Genomic DNA, 26,511 nt, shown 5'->3' with positions numbered 1-26,511 from the left:
AGAAAGGAGCTCTAAGGAGCTGTACAAAATGAATGACTTTCATAGGCAGAAGTGAGTGAGAACAAGGAAATTATCCTGGCAAAAAGTAGATTGGTTGTGTTCACTTTCCTTTAGGAGATGGAAGGAGTCTTTTGGGCAGATTACCTCACTCGTGCTGATCACATAGCTCTTGATTGACTGGCTTAAGATTCCGTTTTTGGGAGAACCAAAACTATAATTCTCAGGTGACGTGGGGCTTAGCATAAGTGACTCCATTTTGAGTCTGGTGTCTCGTTTTTAAATAGTCCAAATTGTATGAATATAGCAAAATAAAAATCCTACAATTTAATAAAAGCAAATGCCATTTTGTTGTGTGCAGTCTTAAGCCATGATTATTCTGTTCTCACTGTGAATGGTGTTTTTTACACATGATAAAGCAGGCTAGCATATTCACATACATTATAGCTAGAATAATCGCTTCCTTTAAAAACATAATTTTTATCTGATTTTCGGAACAAAAAGTTTTGCCTAAGTAACTGAAAAAAATGTGGCTACTGTAGACTGTAAAATGAAGGAGAAGCTTAGCTTTACTGTGAAGTCTGAGTCTGGGTGGGTGTAACCTAACTAGCTAGAGGATATGCAGTTGCTGATTGACAGCAGGACCAGCATTATGCAGATTTGGTAAGGGAGAACAGCAGCTCAGAAAACAGTGATTAGGGGCTCTGTTAGGAATCGTTACATTCATCACTCATATCTTTAGTTTTTCATTTTCCTGTCTACTGGATTTGTAAACAAATAGTACAAAACAGTTCCTCTTTTGTTGTTATTAAAGTGATACTGCAATGCAGTTTCAGTCTATCAGCTAGGCATACATGTGTGGAAATTCGATATTCTCACTAAATTAGCGAATTTTTAGCTGTGTTCCATGTTTATCTCTAGACCTTTGTGTATTAAAGCCTATCTCGAGCTGTTCTCTTTATACACAAGTGTGTTTTGCTTGTGCCTTCCTGTCTTCTTCAGTGAGAAGCTTTATGTAGGTCAGGCTTGGCTTAAGCAGATTTCCTGAACCTGCGTCAGCTTAAGCTGGAGGAATTTTAATAAACCCTCCCCTGTAGGCGTGGGCCTAAATGAGGCTAGCCTAGTTAAGCCTGATCTTTTTCTGTTTGTGAAAAGAGCTGAGCAGAGCTGAAGGCTGCTGCATGGTGGTTTCAGAAACTGCCTACTTAATTTGAAAAGAACAATGGTAGGAAAGGCTAGATCTTCCAATTTTACCTTATCTGAAAAGCTTGATTTGCTAAAGCTTGTGAAGCCATATGTTAAAATTCTCGAAGAACACACTAATAAACATTCAGTAATAGTGGAAAAGAATAGATGTTGGGATATCATAGCAGTAAACTATAATGCAATTGGAGTAGATCGCCCTCCTCGAACAGCCCAGGGCCTACGCACCCTTTACAAAAGGCTCAAAGAATATGCCAAACAGGAGCTATTGCAGCAAAAAGAGACCCAATCAGATTTTAAAGGCAATATTTCTGAGCCAACCAAGAAAGTTATGGAGATGATTCCCCAGATTTCCAGTTTTTGCCTGGTAAGAGACAGGAACCACATACAAAGGTAAGCTTTATTTTATTTTCTTGTGGAAAATTATGGCGCCTCCTATCTATTGGGCTCTGGCTTAGTTGTGATAGAGATATGCATAGTAAGCATCCCCACTACGGGAGCAATGAATAGTGTCTTTGTTTTGCTTTCTTAAAAAAGAAATGTGAAGCTATAAGGAATTTTTTTGCTGCATTTGATTTAAGCCACTTTTTATTGTCTTCCCTTCCCCCTTCCCTCTCTCTGTAGTTTTTAAAAGTAAAGGTTAGGGAGGAATAAATGGGATGAAATTTGTAACATAATCTCATAATAAACTTTTTAAGCTTTAAATTTAAATTGCTAATTAACTTCTGAGAGATATCTTTTTCTTATTTAAGATTATATTTCATTGGAATTTTCAATTTTATGTAAAGTTAGCAGTTTCAGGAGAAATGGAACCCTTGTTTTTTAATGAATTGTTACTGTCTACACTTTAGTGAATATTAATTGAGCTAAAAACCTAAAATAAATAATTTAGTAAATTTATTAATGGCATGATTGTATATATTAAGACAGTTTAAATTATTTTCTAACATATTCAAAATAAAAAAGATAAATACAAGGAAAGGAATTTAATTCCTAATTAGGGATTCAGATTACTTAATAAAATGTTTTTTTTTATTCATTAATGGTCTAGTTTCACTTTGATCTTGAGTCAAAGAGGAAAGGGGTAAGCACTCCCATACTATTTTGCAAAGATATGAAACTATGACTTTTAATATATGAATAAGCAACTAAGTTCTTATAGGGATAGAAAGTTATTTTGGTTAAATTTATGCTCTACATAGCTACTTGCATGGGAATCTTCAAAACTTCTAATTCAAATTTTAACCCCTGGCAAAAGATAAAAATGGCAGCTGCATTCTTTTTCTGAACCATTTAGGGTTATTTAAACAAGTTGTAAACTTGTTAGTTGAGGAACATTTCAAACAAAGATTTACAATGCTTTCTTCTTGGTGGAAAAGTCATTATATAAGAAAATTATTGATCACCTATGAAGTCCTTTTGAAGTTAGGAGAGAAATGGGTGAAAAACTTATTATAAGCCAAACTTACTTATTTTTATAATTTACTAGGGCAATTTTTTTGAGACCAGCTTCTTACCATATACTACTTACTTCTAGTAGATAACATAGTAAAAAAAAATCACCAGTGGGAATCTGGAACTTGGATGCAGTGTATTAATTCATTAGTGCTTAAAATGTTCTCTGTGATGAGAAATGATTAATCTTAATTTGCTGGGTATCCAAAGAACTCCACAGTAGGACTTTTATAGGGTACTACTCGTTAAAAATTTGTCCCCCCAAACCATAGAGAAAACTGGTTTTTGCATTACAGGTATAAAACTACCTTTTGGGTATTAAGTCTAGGTTTTTATAATTTGAAGACTATACATAGAACCTGTAGTTTTAATTAGTTGTATATCTTAAAAATACATTGAGTATAGTAGAAGAAATAATACACAAGTATCTATTTACATTTTGACTGTAACCATATTCACAATCAGTCTTTTGGGATAACAACATTGCTCTGATAAAATGAGTTATTTAATTTATACATTACAAAACCTACTGTTTAAGCAAGAACAGCTTTTCCTACTTTAAAGGGAAGAATGTTAGAAATAAGCCATTTAAGTGCTTATTTGTGTTAGTGTCCACATTGCCATTTTCTCTGTATTAGCATTTTCATTTATTTACATATTTAATGTGCTTATTACTTACTTGAGTGACATCATCTTGAATCTTAATTCTCAGAAGTTTATAATCTATAATCTTAATTATGCTATATAAATATGCCTGTTAATCTCACTAAACTCCATTTTTACTAAGTAAAATATTACTGCTTATATTTAATATATTTAAAGATATATACCTATTTTGTAAGGCTACCTCTATAGTGTATTGATATATTTCTTCATTTTTACCTCTCTCTAGTATGAGATTATATTTTGTGTTTTTGCAGTCTATTTGATCTTCAAAATTCATAAATTTTAGAAGTCCTTCCATTTATCCTTTTTTCTGACCTTCTCTAAAACATTCTTTTTTTTTTTTTACTTTGTTATGCCTACTTGTAATGTTTCAACAAAAATGGAATGGGATATTTCAGATAAAAGGCATTTTAAAATTTACATGAGAGTATAATGTCTATGTCTAATAGTGAGTCTTATACTCCATTATACATACTAATTTGGATAGTAATTATGTGGATTTTTAAAACTTTCATTTTCATTTGTAGTTTTAACCTTTTTCCTTTCTAGGAAAACATCTAGGGATGTTAATAAAGGGAAGCCTTACTACTTTGAATTACATTGATATTGTATCGATATTGTTTTGTTTTTCTTTTGAAAAGCATAAGATAACAAAAAGAATGAAAATTAAGGAATTTATGTAATCTACAAATAGATTTTTCATAACATACTATATCTTATTATCTTATTTGTATCTCTTAAATATCTGATATTTCTGGCAATTTAATGCCAATAGTAAGTGATATACGGGGAGCTTTAATTTTTTTCCTTATGTTCTGCTTGAACTTGTTCCAGCATTTTAATCATCTGTGTAGGATGAATGTATTTTTAACTGTGTTACTTATTTATCATTTGTAAAATATTCTTTAATGTTAAGTATAGCATTTTTTCATTACTGTTTCAGTAATCTCTTTCCCCTCTATAACTTATTTTTAAGTTAGGCAGAAGCATAAATTTTAAAAAACCCTCAAGAAACAAGATTATATATTCTTAATTAGTAGCTTCATGTTATTCATAAAATTGGTTTTTTAAAAAAGTAGAATTTTAAGATACATTGTGTTTATGTCATAACCAATAATGTTATGTCAAAGTTTAAATTATGCTGAAACTAGTTTTCTCTCATAGAAGTGTATATTTTATGGAAATTACATGTAAATTTAACAGACTTTCAATATATAGTATATAAACCAGTTAAAAATACTTCATTAAAAAAAACACTTTTTCAGTCATTCAACATGGGATGAGCACCTACTAGGTTCCAAGTACAGTATTATGCTAGGTGCTGGAGATACAATGGTGGATTTGAGCCCTTTCCCTGTGAACTTTACCTGATTGATGGTTGAAAGACTGAAAGGGCTATGGAATCAAGTAATTTAGGATAGGTAAAGGATAAACACCATGGTATCTGAAATTGTATTGTTAAGATAATACCCTGATTATTGGGCATACCCAAAGCCATACAAAAACTTGGACTTTTCTTTTTCTTTTCTTGGACAGATGTAGAAATCAATACCTCCCATAGATAACTTTCCACTATCCTAGGAGTCATGGACCTTGGTGATTTTTAGATTTTTAATCAGTCCAGGAGAGCAGAAGCAGGGGATTTAGGGCTAAGGTGTGGGGATAGCAAGGCCCAAGTACAGTAAATGGCCCTCTATACCATTTAAGAACGTTAGGTTTGTAGGAACATGTGCTGTCTCTTTGAAAGCAAACAAAGGCTTTTCTTTTTATTTACCTCATTGGCCTTGGGTAATATTTGTGATTTTTTGTCCTTTTAAGAACTCAATTTTAAAGTTAAGAATGTGTGAGAGCTATATGTATATATTTTTGAAATTTTAAATGTAGTCACTTTAATTGGTTATTCCAAGGATTAATTTTTTTGTTTCACAATTTTCTTTGTAGCTCTAAAGCCTGACACTTTGATGTATACTAAATATGAAATTATGCTATAAATATACTCTTGTCTTCATTTGATTTACATTTTATAATGCTTTTTTGTGTGCTGTAGTGCAAACTTGGATGAGGAAGCACAGGCTGGTACGAGTTCACTACAGGTAATGTTGGATCACCATCCAGTTGCTATTACAGTAGAGGTGAAGCAAGAAGAAGACATAAAGCCCCCTCCTCCACTGGTTTTAAATTCTCAACAGAGTGATATTTTAGAACAAAGAGAAGACCATGAATTAGTACATGTTATGGAAAGATCTTTGTCGCCGTCACTTTCCTCTGTTGATATGAGAATGACATCGTCTCCATCTTCTATCCCAAGGAGAGATGATTTTTTTCGGCATGAGCATGGAGAACACTTTAGGTCACAATTAGGGTATGATCCTCAGATTCTGCAAATGTTGAAAGAGGAGCATCAGATAATTTTAGAAAATCAAAAAAATTTTGGATTGTATGTTCAGGAGAAGAGGGATGGATTGAAAAGAAGGCAGCAGCTAGAGGAAGAGCTGCTAAGAGCAAAAATTGAAGTGGAGAAACTGAAAGCAGTTCGCTTACGGCATGATCTGCCTGAATATAATAGTCTCTAATTTTTTTTTTCAGTCTTGCAATTTGATAATTTTAATTTTGGCCAAATTACTTTCATTTGAGAATATCCTGAAAGAGAATACATACTCTTAAAAGTGTTGTTCATCTCAATTGTGAAAAAATCTTTTTTGACATGATTTTCTAGTTATTTAATTTTCTTTTGAGATATATTAAAACTTATTGATTGGTTGGCATGGTTATATATTTTGTCTTCAATTTTTTTCTAAGAGGTTTAGTTGTTGGCCTTACAAAAGATTTCTTATTTTGATCATTAAATTAGAACATGCATAAATAGATATACAAACATATGTATTCTTTCAAAGTTGAGTCTTCGACATTTTAAATTAGAGCTTTGAAAGCTGTAGTTCAAGGTTTTTAAGTCAGTCTAATTTAGAAGCAATACTAGCCTGATTAACAGAAGCTTGCCTATATGACATTGATTATTATGCTCTCCTGTTTTTGAAGAAGTGATAGGATTTTAGAGATGGAAGATACTTAGAAATCACTTTTTTCCATCTCTTCAATTTAGAGGTAATGAAACAGGTCCAGGGAGAACTTAGTGACTTGATGTAACAAAGCTGTTTATGGCAGAGCAAGGACCAGCACTCAGTTTTTGTTTCTTTGTAGTTTCCCCCCCTGCTATTCCATAGAAGTAAAAATCCACTAAAATGTCTTCCTTATGAAAAAATTATGGAAGTGTTTATTTCATTACAATTGCTTTTAAAGATTCATAGGTTGCAAAACCAGGGGACTTATATCAGTTACCCCCAAACTTCTTCCCTTTTTTGTCCAGCAAAATAAGATGTTCTTTTGGAACAGTTAATATATTTTGGCTATAAGATTTAATGTCTTCATTCATTTTTAATGTCTTATTCTGAAAAAAGATTTAATTTACAGTAAAAATCACAGTAAAGTTTTAAATGAACAAAATTCTACATAGAAATAGCAAAAAATAGTTATGATTTATTCTATAATAGTTTTGTAAATACTGTTTTAGTATTTGCAGAAATAAAATCTCAATTCTTAAAGCACACATTAAATTTAAGTTAAATCTGGGGCGCCTGGGTGGCTCAGTCGTTAAGCATCTGCTTTCGGCTCAGGTCATGATCCCAGGGTCCTGGGATCGAGCCCCACATTGGGCTCCCTGCTCTGCGGGAAGCCTGCTTCTCCCTCTGCCCACTCCCCCTGCTTGTGTTCCCTCTCTGGCTGTCTTTCTCTCTGTCAAATAAAAAAATCTTAAAAAAAAATTAAGTTAAATCTTTAATATATATATTCCATTTTTGCTATGCTTTGTTGAGGAAGGATTTTTAAGCCAAGCTTTAGAATGGAGTAAGTAGAATTTCAGAATTTTAGTATATTGGAAAAGACTGTGTAGGTCAGAGTGAGCAACATGGAAAAAGGCATAGAGAATGGGAGTGAATGAGGGTGTACAAGCACAAATACAGGGGTAGGCCGGGTGATTTTAAGTGGGTGTAGAGAGGGCCAGTTAGGGCTTGGTTACCTGGACTAGGATTAAATGAGTAGCTACTATTTAGCTCCAGCAGAATTTTTACATGCCGGAATAAGCCAGAAGTCTTCATTTTTATGTGAAACTTTTCAGCTTAAAAATGTTTGCAAATAATTCAAAATGTTTTAAAAACACTACACCCATGTGAGTGGGCCTCATTCAGCCAGTGGGCTTCCAGTTTGTGGCCTTTGGAGTGGAGTAATGGTTTACCAAGAGTAGAGCTGAACAGTAACATCTGCATCACTTGAGAATTTGTGAAAAATGTAAATCCATTTGTTTTTAATCAGAAACTCTGGAGGTGTAGCCCAGCAATCTGTTCTAATAAACCCTCTAGAGATTCTGATGCAAGCTAATGTTCGAAAACCATTAGAACAGAGTATTTGGAATGTAGCTAGGTGCCTAAATCATACTAGAGTCCCAGAAAAAATGTGTTGAAAACAGAAATGGTTGAAGGTGAATTGAGGGACATCAGTTTGGAAGTTGATTGGTGCCACATTATGGATTACAGTGAATGCTGTTTTTAAATAATCACAGTTGAATGTACAATGGGAAGTCATTGAAGGCTTTTGATTAGAGGGATGTAAATTAAAGCTCTCAGTGTTATAATAGCATTTATGGGGTGGGCATTTAGTTAGAGGAAATTAAATCCAGAATTTAGGTTATGGCTATTGAAATAGAATAAAAATAAAATGGACTTTCCTGGTACTCTTTTAGCTTGTTGATTGATTAATTTCATTGGCATTTTATATTTGCTATTAGAGTTAAATATTTTATTATAAAAATGCCTTGAATATGTAATATAATGTCTCTCTTTGGTAGTTTTCATCTTTATGTTATGACTTTTCTTTGAGCCTAAACACTGGACTCAACAGATTAGAATCTTACAATTCTAATTTAATGTTTTTACAATATAACTCTAGTAATACATCTTTAAACTAGTCAGTTTTAACTTTATGGAATTAATGAAAGCAAATTACCATATGTAATGGAATTCATATTATAATCTCAGCATGCTGCTCCTCAGAATTGATGTGAATGTTCAATTTGAATGTTGACTTTGTGCACCTACATCAGTTTTCCAAGCTCTGTTCTGTGGAACATTAATTCCATGAGATGTTTCTAGGAGACTTCTATGTTCAAAGAAAGTGCAACACATATTTTTGTGTGTGTGGTTAGGTCCTAAAATCAGTGTGGAAGGTAAAAATGTACATACAAAATTGCCCTTGAAAGTTTTTTTCCTGTCCATAAAATAGAGTAAACATAGTAGTCTACCATCATATTTTCCTCCAGTATTGTTCAAGATTGTTGTTTCTTTGGCTGCACCAGGTGACAGACTCCTTAGCATTTAGGGACTGAGTAGAATAAAAAATTTTATTTTTACATATGTTTAAATACCAGAATTGTACTCATTTCAGGGAGTTTACTGCCACCATTTTTCTGAGTCAATCTTGTTTAATTTTAATTTGCCAAAATTTAAATGCCATGATCTTTACCTATGAAATGCAATGCCAGAAAACGTAGGGAAGAGTGATTTTGTTTTTAAAATGTAGACTTGATTCTGTAAAAGAATATTAAATTTGAAAAATAAGCTATTCAAAATATTATTTCATCTAGTATATTAGTAATTGGGTAGTGGATAGGTTATTTTTGCCACCTTCCTATCTTTTCTTATCTTTGTGATCTTAAATAACACATTGTTATTTTTACAACTTGATTTTCTTTTAAATTAGGTATAATTTACAATGGCATCCTGAAAAAGTTAATGAAGCTCTTTCATTTCTAAAAATGCCATTAGAGGGGCGCCTGAGTGCCTCAATCGGTTAAGCGTCTGCTTTTGGCTCAGGTCATGATCCCTGGGTCCTGGGATCGAGTGCCACACTGGGGCTCCCTGCTCAGCGGGAGTCTGCTTCTCCCTCTCCCACTGCCTGCTTCTCTGCTTACTTATGCTCTCTCTCTGATAAATAAAATCTTTAAAAAAAATTTTTAAACATGCCATTAGATTTCTTAAAATATTCAAAATAAGTACTTTGTTTTTTTGTATGAGACATAAACTTGGTGTTATTTCATTTTGAAAGATTTCTATCCTATTGCATCTTATGTGAAAATGTTTAGACTATGAATTACTTTTCCATGTGCCTTCTTTTAGAGTAATGTCAAATTTTCAATAGACATGTTTAAATAATTTATAGTGTGATAAATTGTATTTAATATATACTGTAGATGATGGTGGTAAATGCTTTGTTAATACGTATTCTTTTAAATACAGGGTGATACATTGTACTGCTATGTGTACTCTTTATGTGCCATAAGACAAAGAATTCAGTACCACTGAAGTAAAATTTTTTGATGAGGCACAATTGAAATAGATTTATTTAAATAATTGTGTTTATAGTAGATACTAAATGTACCATGTCTAAATATCATAATATATTTTTTCAAATGTTAAGATTCACAAATTCTTAAAATCAATTTAGTATTTGATGATGAATTTGATAGTAAATATTTAAAAATAATGAGATGAAATATGGTTGTAATACTTAACAAATACAAAAAAGTAAATTCTTAAGACCTACAACCTAATTAAATGTTAACAGTCATGCTAAATCTTTGCATGTGATTTTGAGAAATTGATTCAGTATATTTTTATATATCAAATTGATTAAAGCTAGTAGCTATAATTTGAATTTGTATTTTTTTTAGTTTTCAGTTGCTTTTTAAGTAGTGAAAAGCCAAATAAATAAGTAAAATAATATCACCCAAGTTAGCCCCCCCAATTTAAACTAAAATAGATAATATCATTAGACTATACTTTGTTAGTACATCTTTCATGTTTTAAAATTATGTGTAAATTTATCTTAAAAAGATTAAGAAACTCTTCACATAGAAAAAGTTAAAAACATTTTACAGTAAACTTTCATGTGCCTACCACCTAAATTCTGCAGTTATTGTTTTGCTATATTTGCTTTATCATGTATCCATCCATCCATCTATCCATCAATTCATTTTTAAAAATAAAATGGTTATTTAAAACAAGTTGGAGAATTATTTAGAATATTTTATGCCTAAACACTTCAGCATAAGTATTATCAACTGGAATTCAATATTTATGTGTGTGTGTGTGTGTGTGTGTGTGTGTGTGTGTTTTGGGTAAGATTTGAAAATGTGAAATGTACAAATCTTAAATAATGAGTTTTGACAGGTGACTCTACCTGTGTACCTTAAATCCCTATCAAGATTTAGAATGTTATTATTATCCCAGAAAGTTCTCTCCTGCCCCTTCCTGATCAATCCCTTGGCTCCTCAGACAACCATTGTTCTAATTTTTAAAAAGTCATAGATAAGTTTTGCTTGTTCTAGAGCTCTATATAATTGGAATCCTACAGTATATACCCTTTGTTTCTTTTACCTATCTTAATGTTTTTAATACCCATGTTTGTTCATCCTCTTATAGTAGTTCATTGCTTTCTGTTGTTGAGTGGTATTCCCTTGTATAAATATACCTCAGTCTATGTATCCATTATTTTTTGACGGACTTCTGGGCTATTTCCAGATTATGGCTATTATGTATAAAGATTCTGAGTATTCTTGTATAAATTTGTTGTGGACATAATGCTGGATTAGGGAAGAGCTACATGTTTAAGTTTTTAAGAAACTGCCAGGCATTTCCCCAAAGTGATTGTACCATTTTACACTTTAACAGTGTATTTTTTTTTTAAATAAACCTGTGCATGCTCAACGATTGGAATGTCAGAATTGAAATTAATGAATAACTTTTCTGATTTTTAGATGAGTTTAAAATGCTGAGCAGAAAATAAAAAAAAATAAAATGCTGAGCAGTTAGTTTTGAGATCTGGAAATATTGTAGTTTTATTGATTTTTTTTTTTTCTATTTTAGCCTTTACTGCATATATGCTTTGACAAGAGGTACTGAGAAATGTGATGAAATGTATAGTCCCTGCCATGCTTATAAAGTATTCTGAAAATAATGCAAAGAAAGATCTTCTATGTTTATTTTATTCATAATGATACTTAGATGACATTAAATCTCTCATTAAGAAAGATATGGGGGCGCCTGGGTGGCTCAGTTAGTTAAGTGTCAGTCTTGGTTTCGGCTCAGGTCATGGTCTCAGGGTACTGAGATCAAGCCAGGTTGGGGTCTGTGCTCAGCGTGGAGTCTGCTTGAGATTCTCTCTCCTTCCTCTCCCCCTTTTCCCGCTCATGTGTGTGCATGCAAGCAGGTGCTCTCTATCTCAAATAAATAAAATCTTAAAAAAAAAAGATAAAACTATGGATGATTACTGGTTCAGAGGAATTTGTATATTGATGGTTGTAAATTTTTTAGTGTAATAAAAACTATGTTTCAAACCTTAAATTTACATTGTATTTTTGTTAATGTATATTAAAACTGGTAGGCTTTAGTAATTTTAAAATATAACTTGGGAGAGTATTTACAGTCTTTGTTGAATTTGATTAGATGAGCTATTTTAAATGTCATTTGTTCTTTTGAAAACAATGTATTTAGAATTTTTGAAAGAAAAAATATTAAAGACTTGGCTATGTGGAATGTATAATTAAGCCATCCAACTGTAGACTAACTATGCTTCGGAATCATTAAGATGATCGTATCCACTATCAATATTAAAATGGCGTCATCTCTCCCTTCCTCTTTTATCAAAGTATGATTTTGAACATTCTTACTTGTGAATCTTGCTTATGGGCATTCAAATCTCTTGTTTATACAGACTATTTTTTTGGTATTGATTTGTGAAGTACCTTACAGGGTCAAGGGGAAATAGAACCATTTAGAAATAAAAATTATAGTTGGAGTGGAATTGTTGTTAGGGGCGGTTAGTCTAGAATGTAGCAAATTAGTCAAAATTTTATATGTTACAGGTAGTCTAGATATAGGAGGGTTTTGCTCCTTATATGTTTAATTTCCAGTATCTTTATTCTACTCTTTGGAATTTTCTCTTTTTTTTTAAAGATTTTATTTATTTATTTGAGAGAGAGAGAGAAACAGCATGACAAGGGAGAGGGTCAGAGGGAGAAGCAGGCTTCCCGATGAGCAGGGAGCCCGATGCAGGACTTGATCCCAGGACTCTGGGATCGTGACCTGAGCTGAAGGCAGTCGCTTAACCAACTGAGCCACCCACGTGCCCCTGGAATTTTCTCTTCACTGCCTTAATGGCTTACATTTAGAATGGGACTAAATGGGAAAGGAACCAAGACATGATGATGATGATGATGATGGTAGTTAACATTTAGGGAGTATTTATTACATGTCAAGTACTGTTCTAAGGGTTTTACAAATAATAGCTAATCTAATGCCCACAACAAATCTGTGAGGTGGGTATTAGTATTACATTCATTTACAGATTCATAAACTGGCATAGAGTGGTAAGTAACTTATCCAGGGTCACTTAGCTTGTAAGTGGGAAAACTCAAGATTCAAACCCAGGTGGATTAGTTCATGCTCTTCTCCTCCTCCTGCTGTTCTACAGAAGAAAGGTTATATCTGAGAATCTATGGTATTTCTTTTTTTTTTTATGTTATGTTAATCACTGTACATTACATCATTAGTTTTGATGTAGTGTTCCATGATTCATTGTTTGTGTATAACACCCAGTGCTCCATGCAGAACGTGCTCTCTTTAATACCCTTCACCAGGCTAACCCATCTATGGTATTTCAAAGTTAATTATAAGTAATTTCTGAATTCTCAGTTTATTGTCTTCTGTTTATTTTTTCTTGGCACGAGGAGGGTCCTGGACATAACAAGTCAACTCTTTAGTCTTTGGGAATGTAACAGGGTATTTGACTGGATGTTTTTCCAGCTGTTTTGATGAAGACATACTTTTTACCCTTGTTTTACAGCAATCTTGAGCAATCACATTTTCTTCTTGGATAATGTAATAAAAGATAGGAACAAATTTTAAAGAGCAAAATGGTATTATCATTCAATGCACATTGACTACTATTGGTAGAAATAATGCAAAGACAAAACTAAAGTTGGCTAAAATTGCACACCACAAAATTTTTTAGAGTTCAAAAACTGATTGAGCATCCCTTCTTTTTGTTAATCCTAAAAACCTTCAAAACTTTATCTGGGAAACTCAAGGTTGGTAAAGCAAAAATAATCAACAAATGATAACTACCAATTACCTGAAAACTGATAAATTTTCTTGACTAGAAACTGATGGAGTAATACAATTTTGTTAATATTTAGGTATTCAAAATTTGACTTAGCAAAACTGCATTTGGTAGAAATTATGGTTTTAAAAACTCATGTTGGCAAAAGCTATAATAAGTAAAATATTCATAAAAAAGTGACTGAAGAATCAAATCTTTGTTAAAAAGTTTACATGGAAAATAATCCTGAAGGTAACAGTTCATAAAAATGAAAATAAAAATGGGCAATGATGGAGATGAGTTCAAAGTTAATTTCTAAAGCTACTTTCTCATGAAAATTAATTTTAAGATAATTCTGTTTCAGTATTTTTGTAAGCATAAAGTCAGATGTACTTTGAATCAAAATGGCAGTTTTGAAAAGTACCTATTGTTCTGGGCATCTGGTGATGAACAGAATCAAAACACCTTCCTCTCAGGACTAGTTTAGTGGGGAAGGCTGACGTTAAATCATTTGTCACATAATTAATTACTGAGATAATGCTGAAATAATAAGGCAAGATCTAGCTTGGCAGTAAGGGAAATTTAAACTGTATGGCAGGGGGGCGCCTGGGTTGCTCAGTCGGTTAAGCGGCTGCCTTCAGCTCAGGTCATGATCCCAGGGTCCTGGGATCGAGCCCTGCATCGGGCTCTCTGTTCAGCGGGGAGCCTGCTTCTCCCTCTCCCTCTGCCTGCTGCTTCCCCTGCTTGTGCTGTCTCACTTTCTGTCAAATAAATAAAATCTTAAAAAAAAAAAAAACTATGGCAGGGTGAATAGAAGTTAATTTAGAATAGCATGTTAGAGGAAGAGGTAGAAAGCCCTTTGGCTAGACGTAGTATGTTTTCTTAAAGACCATTAAGACTAAGGGATTTTAAGAAGGATACATAATCAGATTTACATTTAAAAATAGATACATATAGTAAATATGGAAAATGGGTTTAGGGAGTAGAGGTGGCAAAAGAAGATCTCAGTAGGCCTTGGGAAGATCCTGTAGTAGTACGGTAGTTCAGATCAGAGATGGTGATTTGAAGAGGGGAGGGTATGGAGAAGGCAAATAGTACAGAGCTTTGAGAGCCATATGGGGGCTAAAATCCCCTGGATCTGTGGTTGATTGGCTGTGGAACTGAGAGTAAAGGATGTCAAGGATGATTTCCAACTTTTTTGGCTTGAATGAGGGTGGTGGTACTCTTACTGAGAAATGAGAAAACTGAAGAAGGAGCAATTTTTGGAGAGAAGACAAGTGGGCATGGTGAATAGAGATGTTTATGAGACATTCATGTAAACTGGTCTGAGGGGCAATTATGTACCGATACACAGATTTAGAGTCATGATCTGGGCTAGAGAAAAAAAATACAGGTTTATGCAGGGGTGGTATTAAATCCATGGGAGTGGATGAACTAATTTAAGGAGAAGGGCACAGTGAGAAGGTCTAGAATTCAGGTCTGATGAGATGGCAAAGATGTTTAAGAAGAAGCAACCAAAGAAGTAAAAGGAAAAATTGAAATGTATTAGGAAAGTTGTAAAAAAAGGGTTCAATATTTCAAGGAGTAAGTGGTCAACATTGTACAATGCTTTTGAGAACTCTGATCAAGACTAAAAATTTACTGACAAGGAGCTCCTTAATGGCCTTTAACGAGGGTAGTTTTGGGGGAGGACTGGACTGGAAGCCAGATTGGAGTACAGATCTTCTTTGTCTTGTGGGGTTATGTCCCAATAAACCCATCATAAGCTGAAAATATTGTAGGTCAAAAATGCATTTATACACCTAGCCTACCGAACATTATAGCTTAGCTCAGCCAAACTTCAACATGCTCAGAACATTTACATTAGCCTACAATTGGGCAAAATCATCTGATACAGACCCTATTTTGTAATTAAGTGTTGACTATCTTGTGTAATTTATTGAATAGTGAGAGTGAAAAACGATGGTTATGAGTGTCTTGGTTGTTTACCCTCATGGTTTCATGGCAGACAGGGAGCTGTGACTTGCTGCTGCTGCCCAGCTTCACAAGAGAGGACTGGGCCACATATCACCAGCCCCAGGAAAAGACCAAAATTCAAAATTTGAAGTAGATATGTTTTTGATGGATGTTGAAAATTTACCTTTAGTTCCTAGAGTTTTAAAATGTTTGCAGTAATTACATTATTCTACTTAAACTGAGTTTATATAACTTTGAGATAATAAGGAATTTATATTCATTTCTCTCATGGTCATCCTAGACCTGACATTTGAATTTCTTAATTTATAAAATACTAACTGGGGTATGATCAAATATTCTTTCATAATTCTTAGTACCATCTAATTTTCGTATGCTTTTATTTTTGTTCAAATGACCTTACTAAAAGTTGACTCTCTCTAATAATGTGATTTTTATTTTATTTATTTATTTTTTAATTCTAGTTCACTCAGCCCCTAAAGAAATAACAGTGCCTAAGGGACAAGAAGAGGAAGAACCTGATAGCCAAGTTAAATATTTCAGTGTTGTTTGGTGTAAGGCTTCAAAGAAAAAACACAAAAAGTGGGAAGGTGATGCTGTTCTCATTGTAAAGGGAAAGTCACTTATATTAAAGGATTTGGAAGGCAAAGACATTGGAAGAGGTATTGTGATATTACCTGATGTTTATGATTTGGCCTAAAATTAGTATATATCTGAGGTTACATAATTTAAATGATTGGATTTTATAAAGGGTTAGATTAAGATGCTCTTTGACTTGCATGTCTAAATTATCTCATAATAGTCTAATAACAGTCTTATGAATACTAGCTCAGTGAAGCAAATCCCATCCCATGGATTCATTTTCTCTAAAATGAAATAGTTATATACAGTTATTTTGGTATTTTTCTGAGATTAAGCAGTTTGTCTTAGTGTACTGCCCCCCGCCCAGTCCAATGCTAAATGATTAGAGTTAGAAAGATGTTGATTTCAGGAGTGGAATATTATCTAATTTCAATGATACCCAATAAAATTTTGAAAAAAAAAAAACATGGCTAAGTATGTTCTAGATTAATACATCTAAACTGGAGGTCATCGTTAATTCTATTATAAAATGTTGCCAGGATGATTTGTACTAATACAAGTTAGCTCACAAATTCAGAATGCTTAACACCAACCATGTTTTTTGACATTGTCTCTTACTGTTCATTTTGAATATGGCCCGTTACTATAAAATCCGTTCTTTTTTTTTTTTTTTTTTTTAAGATTTTATTTATTTGACAGACACAGTGAGAGAGGGAACACAAGCAGGGGGAGTGGGAGAGGGAGAAGCAGGCTTCCCGCTGAGCAGGGAGCCCAATGCAGGGCTTGATCCCAGGACCCCAGGATCATGACCTGAGCCGAAGTCAGATGCTTACCGACTGAGCCACCCAGGCGCCCCTATAAAATCCGTTCTATATGTTCATTCATTCATTTAATAATATCATACTTTATCATATGTAACTGTTAAGTGCCAAGCACTATGCTAGTAGTAAACATTCAAAAATGGATATAATTTCTAGTTTAATGGGGATAGGGCAATGTAATTGATAATTAGGAGGCAGTAAGATAATTGTTTCATTGAGAATTTGTACTCCCTGCAGTGGGAGATAGAAGGACCATTTAGGTCTGCCTAGGAGGCTGGGCAAAGCTTCATAGGAGTTAATTGTTTAACGTAGTATTTGAAGGATAAATAGTTTTATAGGGTATGAGAAAGGGGCATACATAAGAGGGAATAGTATATACAAAGGCACAAAAGGAGAGAAAAGTACTGGTTCAGCATTTCAGGAATGTAGTATGTGAAGGTCAGTGACAAGAGTAAGAGTTGAGGCTGAACTGAATTATCTGCAACAATTTTTTTATTATAAAAACATTGAGGGGTGCCTAGGTGGCTCAGTCGGTTAAGTCTCTGACCCTTAGTTTTGGCTCACGTCATGATCTCAGGGTTGTGGGACTGAGTGCCACATTGGGCTCCTTGCTGGGCAAGCCTGCTTAAGATTCTCTCTCTCTCTCTTTTTCCCTCTCCTCCCCATCTCTCTCTCTCAAAAAAAAAAAAAAAAAGTCGCATGCTCTACCTACTGAGCCAGCCAGCACCCCTAGCTATATTTTCAATAATTAAAAAAGGCCTTGCTTTCTCTAGAGTTTGGCTAATTTTTATAGCTTTATTATTTATTCCTTCTGATTTTTTAGGTTTTTTTTTTTAGACAAAATGATAAATTATGTTTTCATTCTGGTTAATGGGTTATACAAGGCTATTTGCATTCAAAGCACAGTTTTCATTCTGTACAGTTACGGCAAGGTGACTATGGTATCACTGATTAAGTCATCTTATCAGTAAATTAAGTTCACATTCTCCCTTCTCAATTTAAAGGCATTGCATATAAATTCAAAGAGCTTGAAAAGCTTGAAGAGGGCCACAGAGTGATGATTGGTGGAAAAGAAGTAGAAGTCATGGGTATAATCTCTCCAGATGATTTCAACAGTGGCAGATGTTTTCAGCTTGGAGGAGGAAGCCCTGCTATCTCAAGTTCTTCTGAAGCTGCCAAGAAGTGTTTCTTTAACCCCTTCAAAAGTGTTTGTAAACCAAGTTCAAAGGAAAATAGACCGAATGGTTTCCAAGATTGTAAACCACGTCATGACCCACATGTACCAAGTAAGTTGTAAAAAATAATTTGAATATTCTGTTTTTACTGTCAAAAGATATCTGGCATGTGAATTTAAAGTTTAAGCTTTGTTTAAAGTTTTCAGATGAAAGTATATATTATTCGGGTATACAACTGAAATAAGGAATAATGTTGAAGTTGTATAATATAGTTTGGGAATTGTTTTATAGATAAATGTATAATTGTAAGAATATAGTAATGAAAATGTCATATTTTGTGTTGAAGGAAAAATACACAGATTGGAGATGTATACACACACATTCACATATACATACATAATGCTTTTGAGTAATATCTGACATCTTCAGCAAAAAGAAATATTAGTCAATTCATGAGTCAGGATTGTGTTTATACTTCTCTTTTGACGACTGTATGTCTTGATCGCATACATTAGTATATTAAAATGTTGAATGGTGGGATATCAGGTAAAGAATTTAAATTTTACTCATGAGAATTCAATTTAATGAATTAATTTTCACATTTATGAATCTAATTTAAAAATCATATTAAAAAATAAACCCTTGCCTGTTTTTTTTTTGTTTGTTTTTGTTTGGTTGTTTTGATTGTTTATGCAAGCAGGGATTTCTTCGGTGCCTTTTTTTGCATTGGGCCTAGCGGTAAACTGTTATCAAAGATCTTCTCTTTTGGTGAGGAGGCAGACAAGTAAATTGAATTATAGGGCAGTGGATGTCAAAGTTGGGGTATAGAGTAGGCTGCTTTCATATTAGTAAAATAAAAAGTACATAAAGCAACATAATTATTTTTTGCAAGTATTATGGAAATAGGATTTTTGAAATAAAGGGGCCTTTGAGATCATTTAGTTCAGTGTCTTCGCATTTGAAGAAAACTGAGGCCAGAAAGATGAACTGAAATTGCTGAAATTAAAATAATTATTGACAAATTTGGGATAAAAACCCCAAATTAAAATTCCTAGCTCTACTGGGTGTTATACACAACTAATGAATCATTGAACACTACATTAAAAACTAAGGATGTTAGCTAACTGAACATAATAAAAAAAAAATTCCTATCTCTCTGTGAGCTTATCTGAGACTTAATTGAAAGAGAGTGGAAGCTTTTGCTTCTGCTTTTTTATTTTTTATCCAAATATTTTATCTGTCCTGCCATCTCTTTTAACAGGCTTCCTTCTCCTTTATTCTTCTTTCTCTTTGCCTTCCTATTACATAATAGAGGGATATGGGGAACCAAAAGAATAATGTGCTTATCCAAAGATCTGAGTTAGAGTCCCGATTTTGCCACTGAACTAACTGGTTCTTTGACATCTTGGGGTAGTCCCTTACCTCATTCATGGCTTTGTCTCCTCAAGTCTAAAATGTGGGTTCTAATCACTGCCAAAAAGACATAGAGTGCTGCAAATGCTGTGTATAATACTTGTTGACTGAATGAAAATTTTATCGTGATTGTATATATATGTGTACATGTATGTATGCATATAACATAAGAACCCTTTGTGTAAGTGGTAAATAGTTGATGATACTCATTTATTTATCTTGCCAAGGGTAGAATTAGGGTGTAGACTTAAAATGAAAACATGAAAGATTTTATAAGCACTAAGTGATGTGCTTCATTATTGTGAAGATAGGCATTTTAAAATTTGAACTGGTGTCCCATTATTATTACTATTTTTTTAAAGATTTTATTTATTTATTTGACAGTGAGAGAGAGAGACACAGCGAGAGAGGGAACACAGGCAGGGGAAGTGGCAGAGGGGGAAGCAGGACTCCCTCTGCGCAGGGAGCTCGATGCAGGGCTCGATCCCAGGACCCTGGGACCATGACCTGAGCGGAAGGCAGATGCTTAACGACTGAGCCACCCAGGCGCCTCCTGGTGTTCAATTATCGATTGGTGGTTTAAGTTTTATCTTTCTTGAAGATGGATGCTTTGTTCTTGAGTAGTGAATTCTCCTCACCTCTGTCTTCTCTTTTTTTCCCTTTGTGCTTTTCAAAAGAGAAAAAAAAAATGGGGCCATTTCTTGGTTAGGAAAACACAAGGAATATACTCTTGCTTTGCTACTGGAATATAGAGGCTGGGGGCTGAATTTTCCATTTTCACTCCCTAATCCTCTACCTGCCAGGAACTGACCTAAAAGATGGGAGTTCCTTTTAGTTGATCAGAAACCTAGGAAGATCCATAGAAAACTTTCCTCTGGGTGACTGCTAATGGTGAACATGACCAAACTGTCATTCCTGTGACTGTGTATTTCTGCATTGGTGGATATTAATTTAATCTCCTGGAACCTGTTTTCTTTATCTTCTCTTCTCACTTCTGTCCTTCTCTTTTTCCTTTTTGTTTTATTTTAAAAATCTACTTCATTTTTTAACCATTATATAGATGTATAAGTATAGCCCCAAAATAATTTTGATGAGTTTATTATCTATCTGACTTTAGATTTATTAATTGAGAACTGCTTTCCAGTTATATTTGATTTTGTATTTTTTGGTGATATTTTAATCTTTTAAATTGTATTAGTATATTTCTGCAGAATTACATTATTATTCTATGGTTACTTTTTTTTGCTGCTTTGCAGAGATTTCATGAATTTGACATTCATGAACATAATAATTAACTTTAAATAAATAATGATGGTGAAGTCAATGGAAAACTTGTCATCCTTTCTCAATCTTCTGATTAATAGAAGTAGTAGTCATTGTGTGTATAGAAGTGAAGATAATGGGAGCCTTTATGTTAAATTTAGGGTGCCTTTCCAAAATAAGAAGCTGTGAGCATTAGCAGGTGCAACTTGGAAAAATTCCAACCTGTACTTTCAGTTGGAGATAAGTTCTCTTTGCTCTGAATACTGAATTATTAAATGTTGTGGCTTACTGAATTCTTTACTAAACAATAATGAATTTCATTGGCTTTGAAATACTTTGGGGCAAATGAAGTTTGGAAAAAGCTCTTTGAAATCTCACAGTAGTAAGGCATGAGATTATTTTTTAATTTTCTGTTCTGGCTTAGTATTAGTTTTACTAAACATCAACTTTTTTTTGCCACAAATGATGGCAGATAGTTATAGGCTATGAGTAATTAAAGCAAGATAATGTAGTTGCTGACAAAGTAAAATTGCAATACATTAATAGTTAAACTTCCATCTTTTTCTTAAGATTCTCTTGTAATGTCACGACCTGACAGTAATCAGCAGTGGATGTTCAGTAAGAACCGCTTTCCTGTTGTGGATGTGGTGATAGATCCTCATCTTGTGTATCATCTCCGACCACATCAGAAAGAAGGAATTGTATTCCTTTATGAATGTGTAATGGGAATGAGGTAGGAAAATAAACAATTTGTTTAGTCTAATCTGACTGTTTTGTTTTGTTTTTAAAGATTTTATTGTTTTTTTAAGTAATCTGTACATCCATCATGGAGCTTGAACTCAACCCTGAGATCAAGAGTTGCATGCTCTACTGACTGAGCCAGCCGGGTGTCCTTAGTCTAATCTGAGTTTTGATTTAACCTGTAATGGTTTTCTAGAAAAAGCCTGATATGATGAATCTCAGTACTTCATGAATGATACTTAATGTGTGCATTTATTCTAAAAGTGATTTTTGAGGATGCCATGTGCCAGACATCCTGCTAGGAGCTGGGCATATAGGAGTCAGGACCATGGTCCCTACCCTTAAGCATTTTTTATTTAAGATTTTATTTATTTATTTGAGAGAGAGAGAGAATGAGAGATAGAGAGCACGAGAGGGAAGAGGGTCAGAGGGAGAAGCAGACTCCCCGCTGAGCAGGGAAGCCCGATGTGGGACTCGATCCCGGGACTCCAGGATCATGACCTGAGCCAAAGGCAGTCGCTTAACCAACTGAGCCACCCAGGCACATTTTTTAAAGTATTTGAGGAAATAGGGACATATAGTCAACCTTAATGTGGTACAATAAGAGCTTACTAGTATGAGAAAGGGTTATGGGGGCAAAATGGAAGTAGCCTTTAATTCTGCTTATGGAAAAAAACGTTTTCTTCTTATCTTACCTCTACTTAAAAAAAAAAAGTCTCCCCCACTCCTGTTTTTTTATTTATTTTTTTTCAGATTTTATTTATTTGACAGAGAGAGAGAGAGCGCGCGTGCGTGCGCGCACAAGCAGGGGGAGAAGCAAGCTTGGGGAGACTCAATCCCAGGACCCTGGGATCATGACCTGAGCCAAAGGCAGACGCTTAAATGACTGAGCCCCCCAGGCACCCCTCCCCCACACCCTTTTAAATAGAGTTTTCTGATAAAGAATTGTAGTATCCGCTCTTGAAGATACTTTAGAGGATACACACAGACACACAAAAGCCAGACAAAGGAAGTAAAAAAGAATCAAAGGAACCTGCTAACATCTTGTTATATTTCCTTCTAGTTCTTTTTGTTTTGTTTTGTTTTTAATGCATAGGCCCTTGATTTTTAAATTGATCATTTAATAGGAAGTTGAGAATGTAAATTCCCCCAAACTCTGAGAACCCTTTGAATGATGACAGGTTAAGGGATTACTACATCCCAGAAACTTTCCAGACTCATGTTCTTTCTCAAAATATGATCTTCTTGGGGCGCCTGGGTGGCTCAGTGTTTAGGCGTCTGCCTTCGGCTCAGGTCATGATCCCAGGGTCCTGGGATCGAGCCCTACATTGGGCTCCCTGCGCAGCGGGAAGCCTGCTTCTTCCTCTCCCACTCCCCCTGCTTGTGTTCCCTCTCTCGCTGTGTCTCTCTCTGTCAAATAAATAAATAAAATCTTTTTAAAAAAGTATGCTCTTCTTTTTGGAGATCTTGTCTCATTTGGCGGGGAAAGCATCTTTACTTTCTTTCACTTTTCAATGTAATCAAACCTGAACTTTTGAACTCCTAAATATTCTTTGATTCTAGATCTTTTCTGGCACCCCACTGCAGCAGTGCTGGTACCTGATGTCATACAATTATATTTTGTCTGGATTTTTGCAGCGGCACCTAGCTTGTGTATCTGCTTCTGATCTTCCTCAAATTCATTCTGCTTATTGCCGCCGGCTTGATTTTTCTGAAAAACAGTTCTGAACATGGCATTTCCTTGCTTAAAATGTTTCAGACTCTCAGAACTTAGAGCAGTGTTTCCTGATCTGTAATATGCACTCCACTGGTGTTATGTGGGATCATTTTAGGTGGACATGGACAAGCCTTGTTTTTTATTTTATTTTGCTTTATTTAAAAAATTTTAAGGATTTTATTTTTAAGCAATTTCTCTTTTAAAAAAGATTTATTTATTATTTTAGAGAGAGAGAGAGCACAAGTGTGTGGGGGGGAGGGCCAGAGAGAGAGTTCTCTGCTGATCGTGGAGCCCAACGTGGGGCTCCATCTCATGACCCTGAGATCATGACCTGACCCGAAACCAAGAGTTGGATGCTTAACCTGACTGAGCCACCCAGGTACCTCTAAGTAATCTCTATACCTAATGTGGGACTTGAACTCACAACCCTGAGATCAAGAGTTGCACACTCCACTGACTGAACCAGTCAGGAGCCCCACACCTTGTTTTTAAATTCCAATAGTAGCATCTTTAGTTAGTGAATTGTTGGAAAAAAGTAGCATATTAAGTTTTTGGTCTCATGGATAAATTATGCTTGAATTTTCAAATATAAGTAAAAAAGGGAGCCAACTTAAAAATAAACATAATATAACACATATGGTATCACATATAGCAAAATCGTGATGGTAGTCATGAAGGACTGATGTTTGGGAGACACCTGCAAGATACAGTCTGAACTTTCAAGGATAAAGTATGCCATCTTTAGTCTCTCCCTATCTTGCCAGGTTCATAGCTTTTGCGTTTCTTTGCTTGGAATTCAGTTCAAGCTCCAACTATGTTGAACTCCTTGATTCATGTAATGAATTCCTGTTCACCTTTGAAAAGGGCCATCTTTTCAATGAAGCCTTCCTGCTTCCTTCCTTCCACTGTGGAAGGATGGATCACTTTTCTCTCTGCCACTCACTATATCTCAGTTGACATTTGGTCTTGCATTGTCAAGTTGTTGGTCTAAAATGATAATAGTGGGGGTGCCTGACTGGCTGGCTTAGTTGGTAGAGCATGCATCTCTTGATCTCATGGTTGTGAGTTTGAGCCCCGTGTTGGGTGTAGAGATTACTTAAAAAAAAAAAACAACTTTTTTTTTTTTTTTAAGATTTTATTTATTTATTTGACAGAGAGAGACATAGTGAGAGAGGGAACACAAGCAGGGGGAGTGGGAGAGGGAGAAGCAGCCTTCCTGCCGAGCAAGGAGCCTTATGTGGGGCTCTATCCCAGGACCCTGGGATCATGACCCGAGCCAAAGGCAGACGCTTAATGACTGAGCCACCCAGGTGCCCATAAAGTCTTTTAAAAAAATGATAATAGAAGCATCTGGATGGTTTAGTCGGTTAAGCATCTGCCTTTGGCTCGGGTCATGATCCCAGAGTCCTGGGATCGAGCTCCGTGTCAGGCTCCTGCCGCTCCCCCTGCTTGTGCTCTCTCTCTCACTGACAAATAAATAATAAAATCTTTAAAAAATTGATAATAATGGCTGTAATTCATGTTTGTGATTTTTTTTCTTACTTATTTTTATTTTTTAAAAATTTTTATTGTTATGTTAATCACCATACATCACATCATTAGTTTTTGATGTAGTGTTCCATGATTCATTGTTTGTGCATAACACCCAGTGCTCCATGCAGAACGTGCCCTCTTTAATACCCATCACCAGGCTAACCCATCCTCCCACCCGCCTCCCCTCTATTTTTTCTGTACTTTGAAATGGAAAACATATAGTTGAGTTTTGGTTATTATTTTTACTAATAAGAAAATTAAACTATAATAAAACTGTACTTATTTTTTTTAATTTAAATTCCGGTTAACATACAGTGTAATATTAAGTTTCAGGTGTACAGTTGAGTCATTCAACCCTTCTATACAACACCCGGTGCTCATCATAAATGCCCTCCTCTGGTGCCTGGGTGGCTCAGATGGTTAAGCATCTGCCTTCAGCTCAGGTCATGATCCCAGGGTCCTGGGATTGAGCCCCACATCAGGTTCCCTGCTCCGCGGGAAGCTTGCTTCTCCCTCTCCCACTCCCCCTGCTTGTGTTCCTTCTGTCACTGTCTCTCTCTCTGTCAATAAATAAATAAAATCTTTAAAAAAAAAAATCTAAAAAAAAGGTCTTTATTGCCCTCCTCAATACCTATCACCTATTTAACCCATCACCCCGCCCACCTCCCCTCTGGTAACCATCCATTTCTTTGCTGTAGTAAAGAGTCTGTTTCTTAGTTTGCCTTTCTCTTTTTTCCCTATGCTTGTTTGTTTTGTTTCTTAAATTCCACATATGAGTGAAATCAACATAACTCATCATTAGGGAAATACAAATCAAAACTATAATGAGATATCCACCTCACACCTGTCAGCATGGCTAAAATCAGTAATGCAAGAAACAACAGATGTTGGCGAGGATATGGAGAAATAGGAACCCTCTTACACTGTTGGTGGGAATGCAAACTGGTGCAGCCACTCTGGGAAACAGTATGGAGGTTCCTCAAAAAGTTAAAAATAGAACTACCTTATGATGCAGCAAATATTTGCCCAAAGAATACAAAAATACTCATTCAAAGGCATACCTGCACCCCAATGTTTATGGCAGCATTATCTACAATAGCCAAATTATGGAAACAGCCCAAGTGTCCATCGACTGATGAATGGATAAAGAAGATGTATATATACACAATGGAATACATTACTCAGCCATAAAAAAGAATGAAATCTTGCCATTTGCTATGACATGGATGGGACTAGAGTATTATGCTAAGTGAAGTAAGTCAGAGAAAGAACACTGTACTTACTTTTGGTACTATCCTTAATTCCTTTGGACTTTGTAACTTTTTAAAAGATATATAAATAGGGGCGCCTGGGTGGCTCAGTTGGTAAAGCATCTGCCTTCGGCTCAGGTCATGGTCCCGGGGTCCTGGGATCGAGCCCTGCATTGGGTTCCCTGCTCAGTGGGGAGTCCACGTCTCCCTCTCTTTCTCAAATAAATAAATAAAATCTTTACAATATATATATATATAAACATATATATATATTGAAGAGCTTTAATAGCTACAAAGTGATATAAACATGCCCCTTATTAATAATATTCTTTATAATATTTAATTTTAAATTGCATTAAGTGAGTGGGTCTGTAGGATAAGACTATTACCAAGTTACATATATTAGATCAATATTTAGTTTTTTTTTTTTCTTACAGTGCAGAGAGCACGATAATTGAGGACTTCATTTACTGCCAGAGAATCATAAATATAGCTCAACAGATCTTTCTGGTTAA

General features: G+C 34.7%; 2 protein-coding genes across 4 annotated transcripts in view; both read left to right on the top strand.

The window, feature by feature from the left end:
- The window catches only part of RAD54B (RAD54 homolog B), an 81,834-nt gene that overhangs the window by 30,040 nt on the left and 25,283 nt on the right, over nt 1-26,511 (top strand). For all 3 annotated transcript variants that reach the window (XM_027584047.1, XM_027584057.1, XM_027584067.1), the window contains exons 4-6: nt 15,966-16,163; nt 17,909-18,190; nt 21,326-21,488. In XM_027584047.1, the coding sequence (XP_027439848.1) occupies nt 15,966-16,163; nt 17,909-18,190; nt 21,326-21,488 (643 nt within the window). The remainder of the gene's footprint in view (nt 1-15,965; nt 16,164-17,908; nt 18,191-21,325; nt 21,489-26,511) is intronic.
- On the top strand, nt 1,147-6,061 carry LOC113916899 (fibrinogen silencer binding protein). The gene is made up of 2 exons (XM_027584079.1): nt 1,147-1,593; nt 5,369-6,061. The coding sequence occupies exons 1-2, from the start codon at nt 1,220-1,222 to the stop codon at nt 5,892-5,894; spliced, it is 900 nt and encodes a 299-aa protein (XP_027439880.1). The 5' UTR covers nt 1,147-1,219; the 3' UTR covers nt 5,895-6,061.

The sequence above is a fragment of the Zalophus californianus genome, chromosome 4 (genome assembly GCF_009762305.2).
Source record: "Zalophus californianus isolate mZalCal1 chromosome 4, mZalCal1.pri.v2, whole genome shotgun sequence".
In the NCBI taxonomy this organism is placed as follows: Eukaryota; Metazoa; Chordata; class Mammalia; order Carnivora; family Otariidae; genus Zalophus; species Zalophus californianus.
The sequence above is the reverse complement of the archived record's forward strand: the minus strand, read 5'-3'. Positions and strand labels throughout refer to the sequence as shown.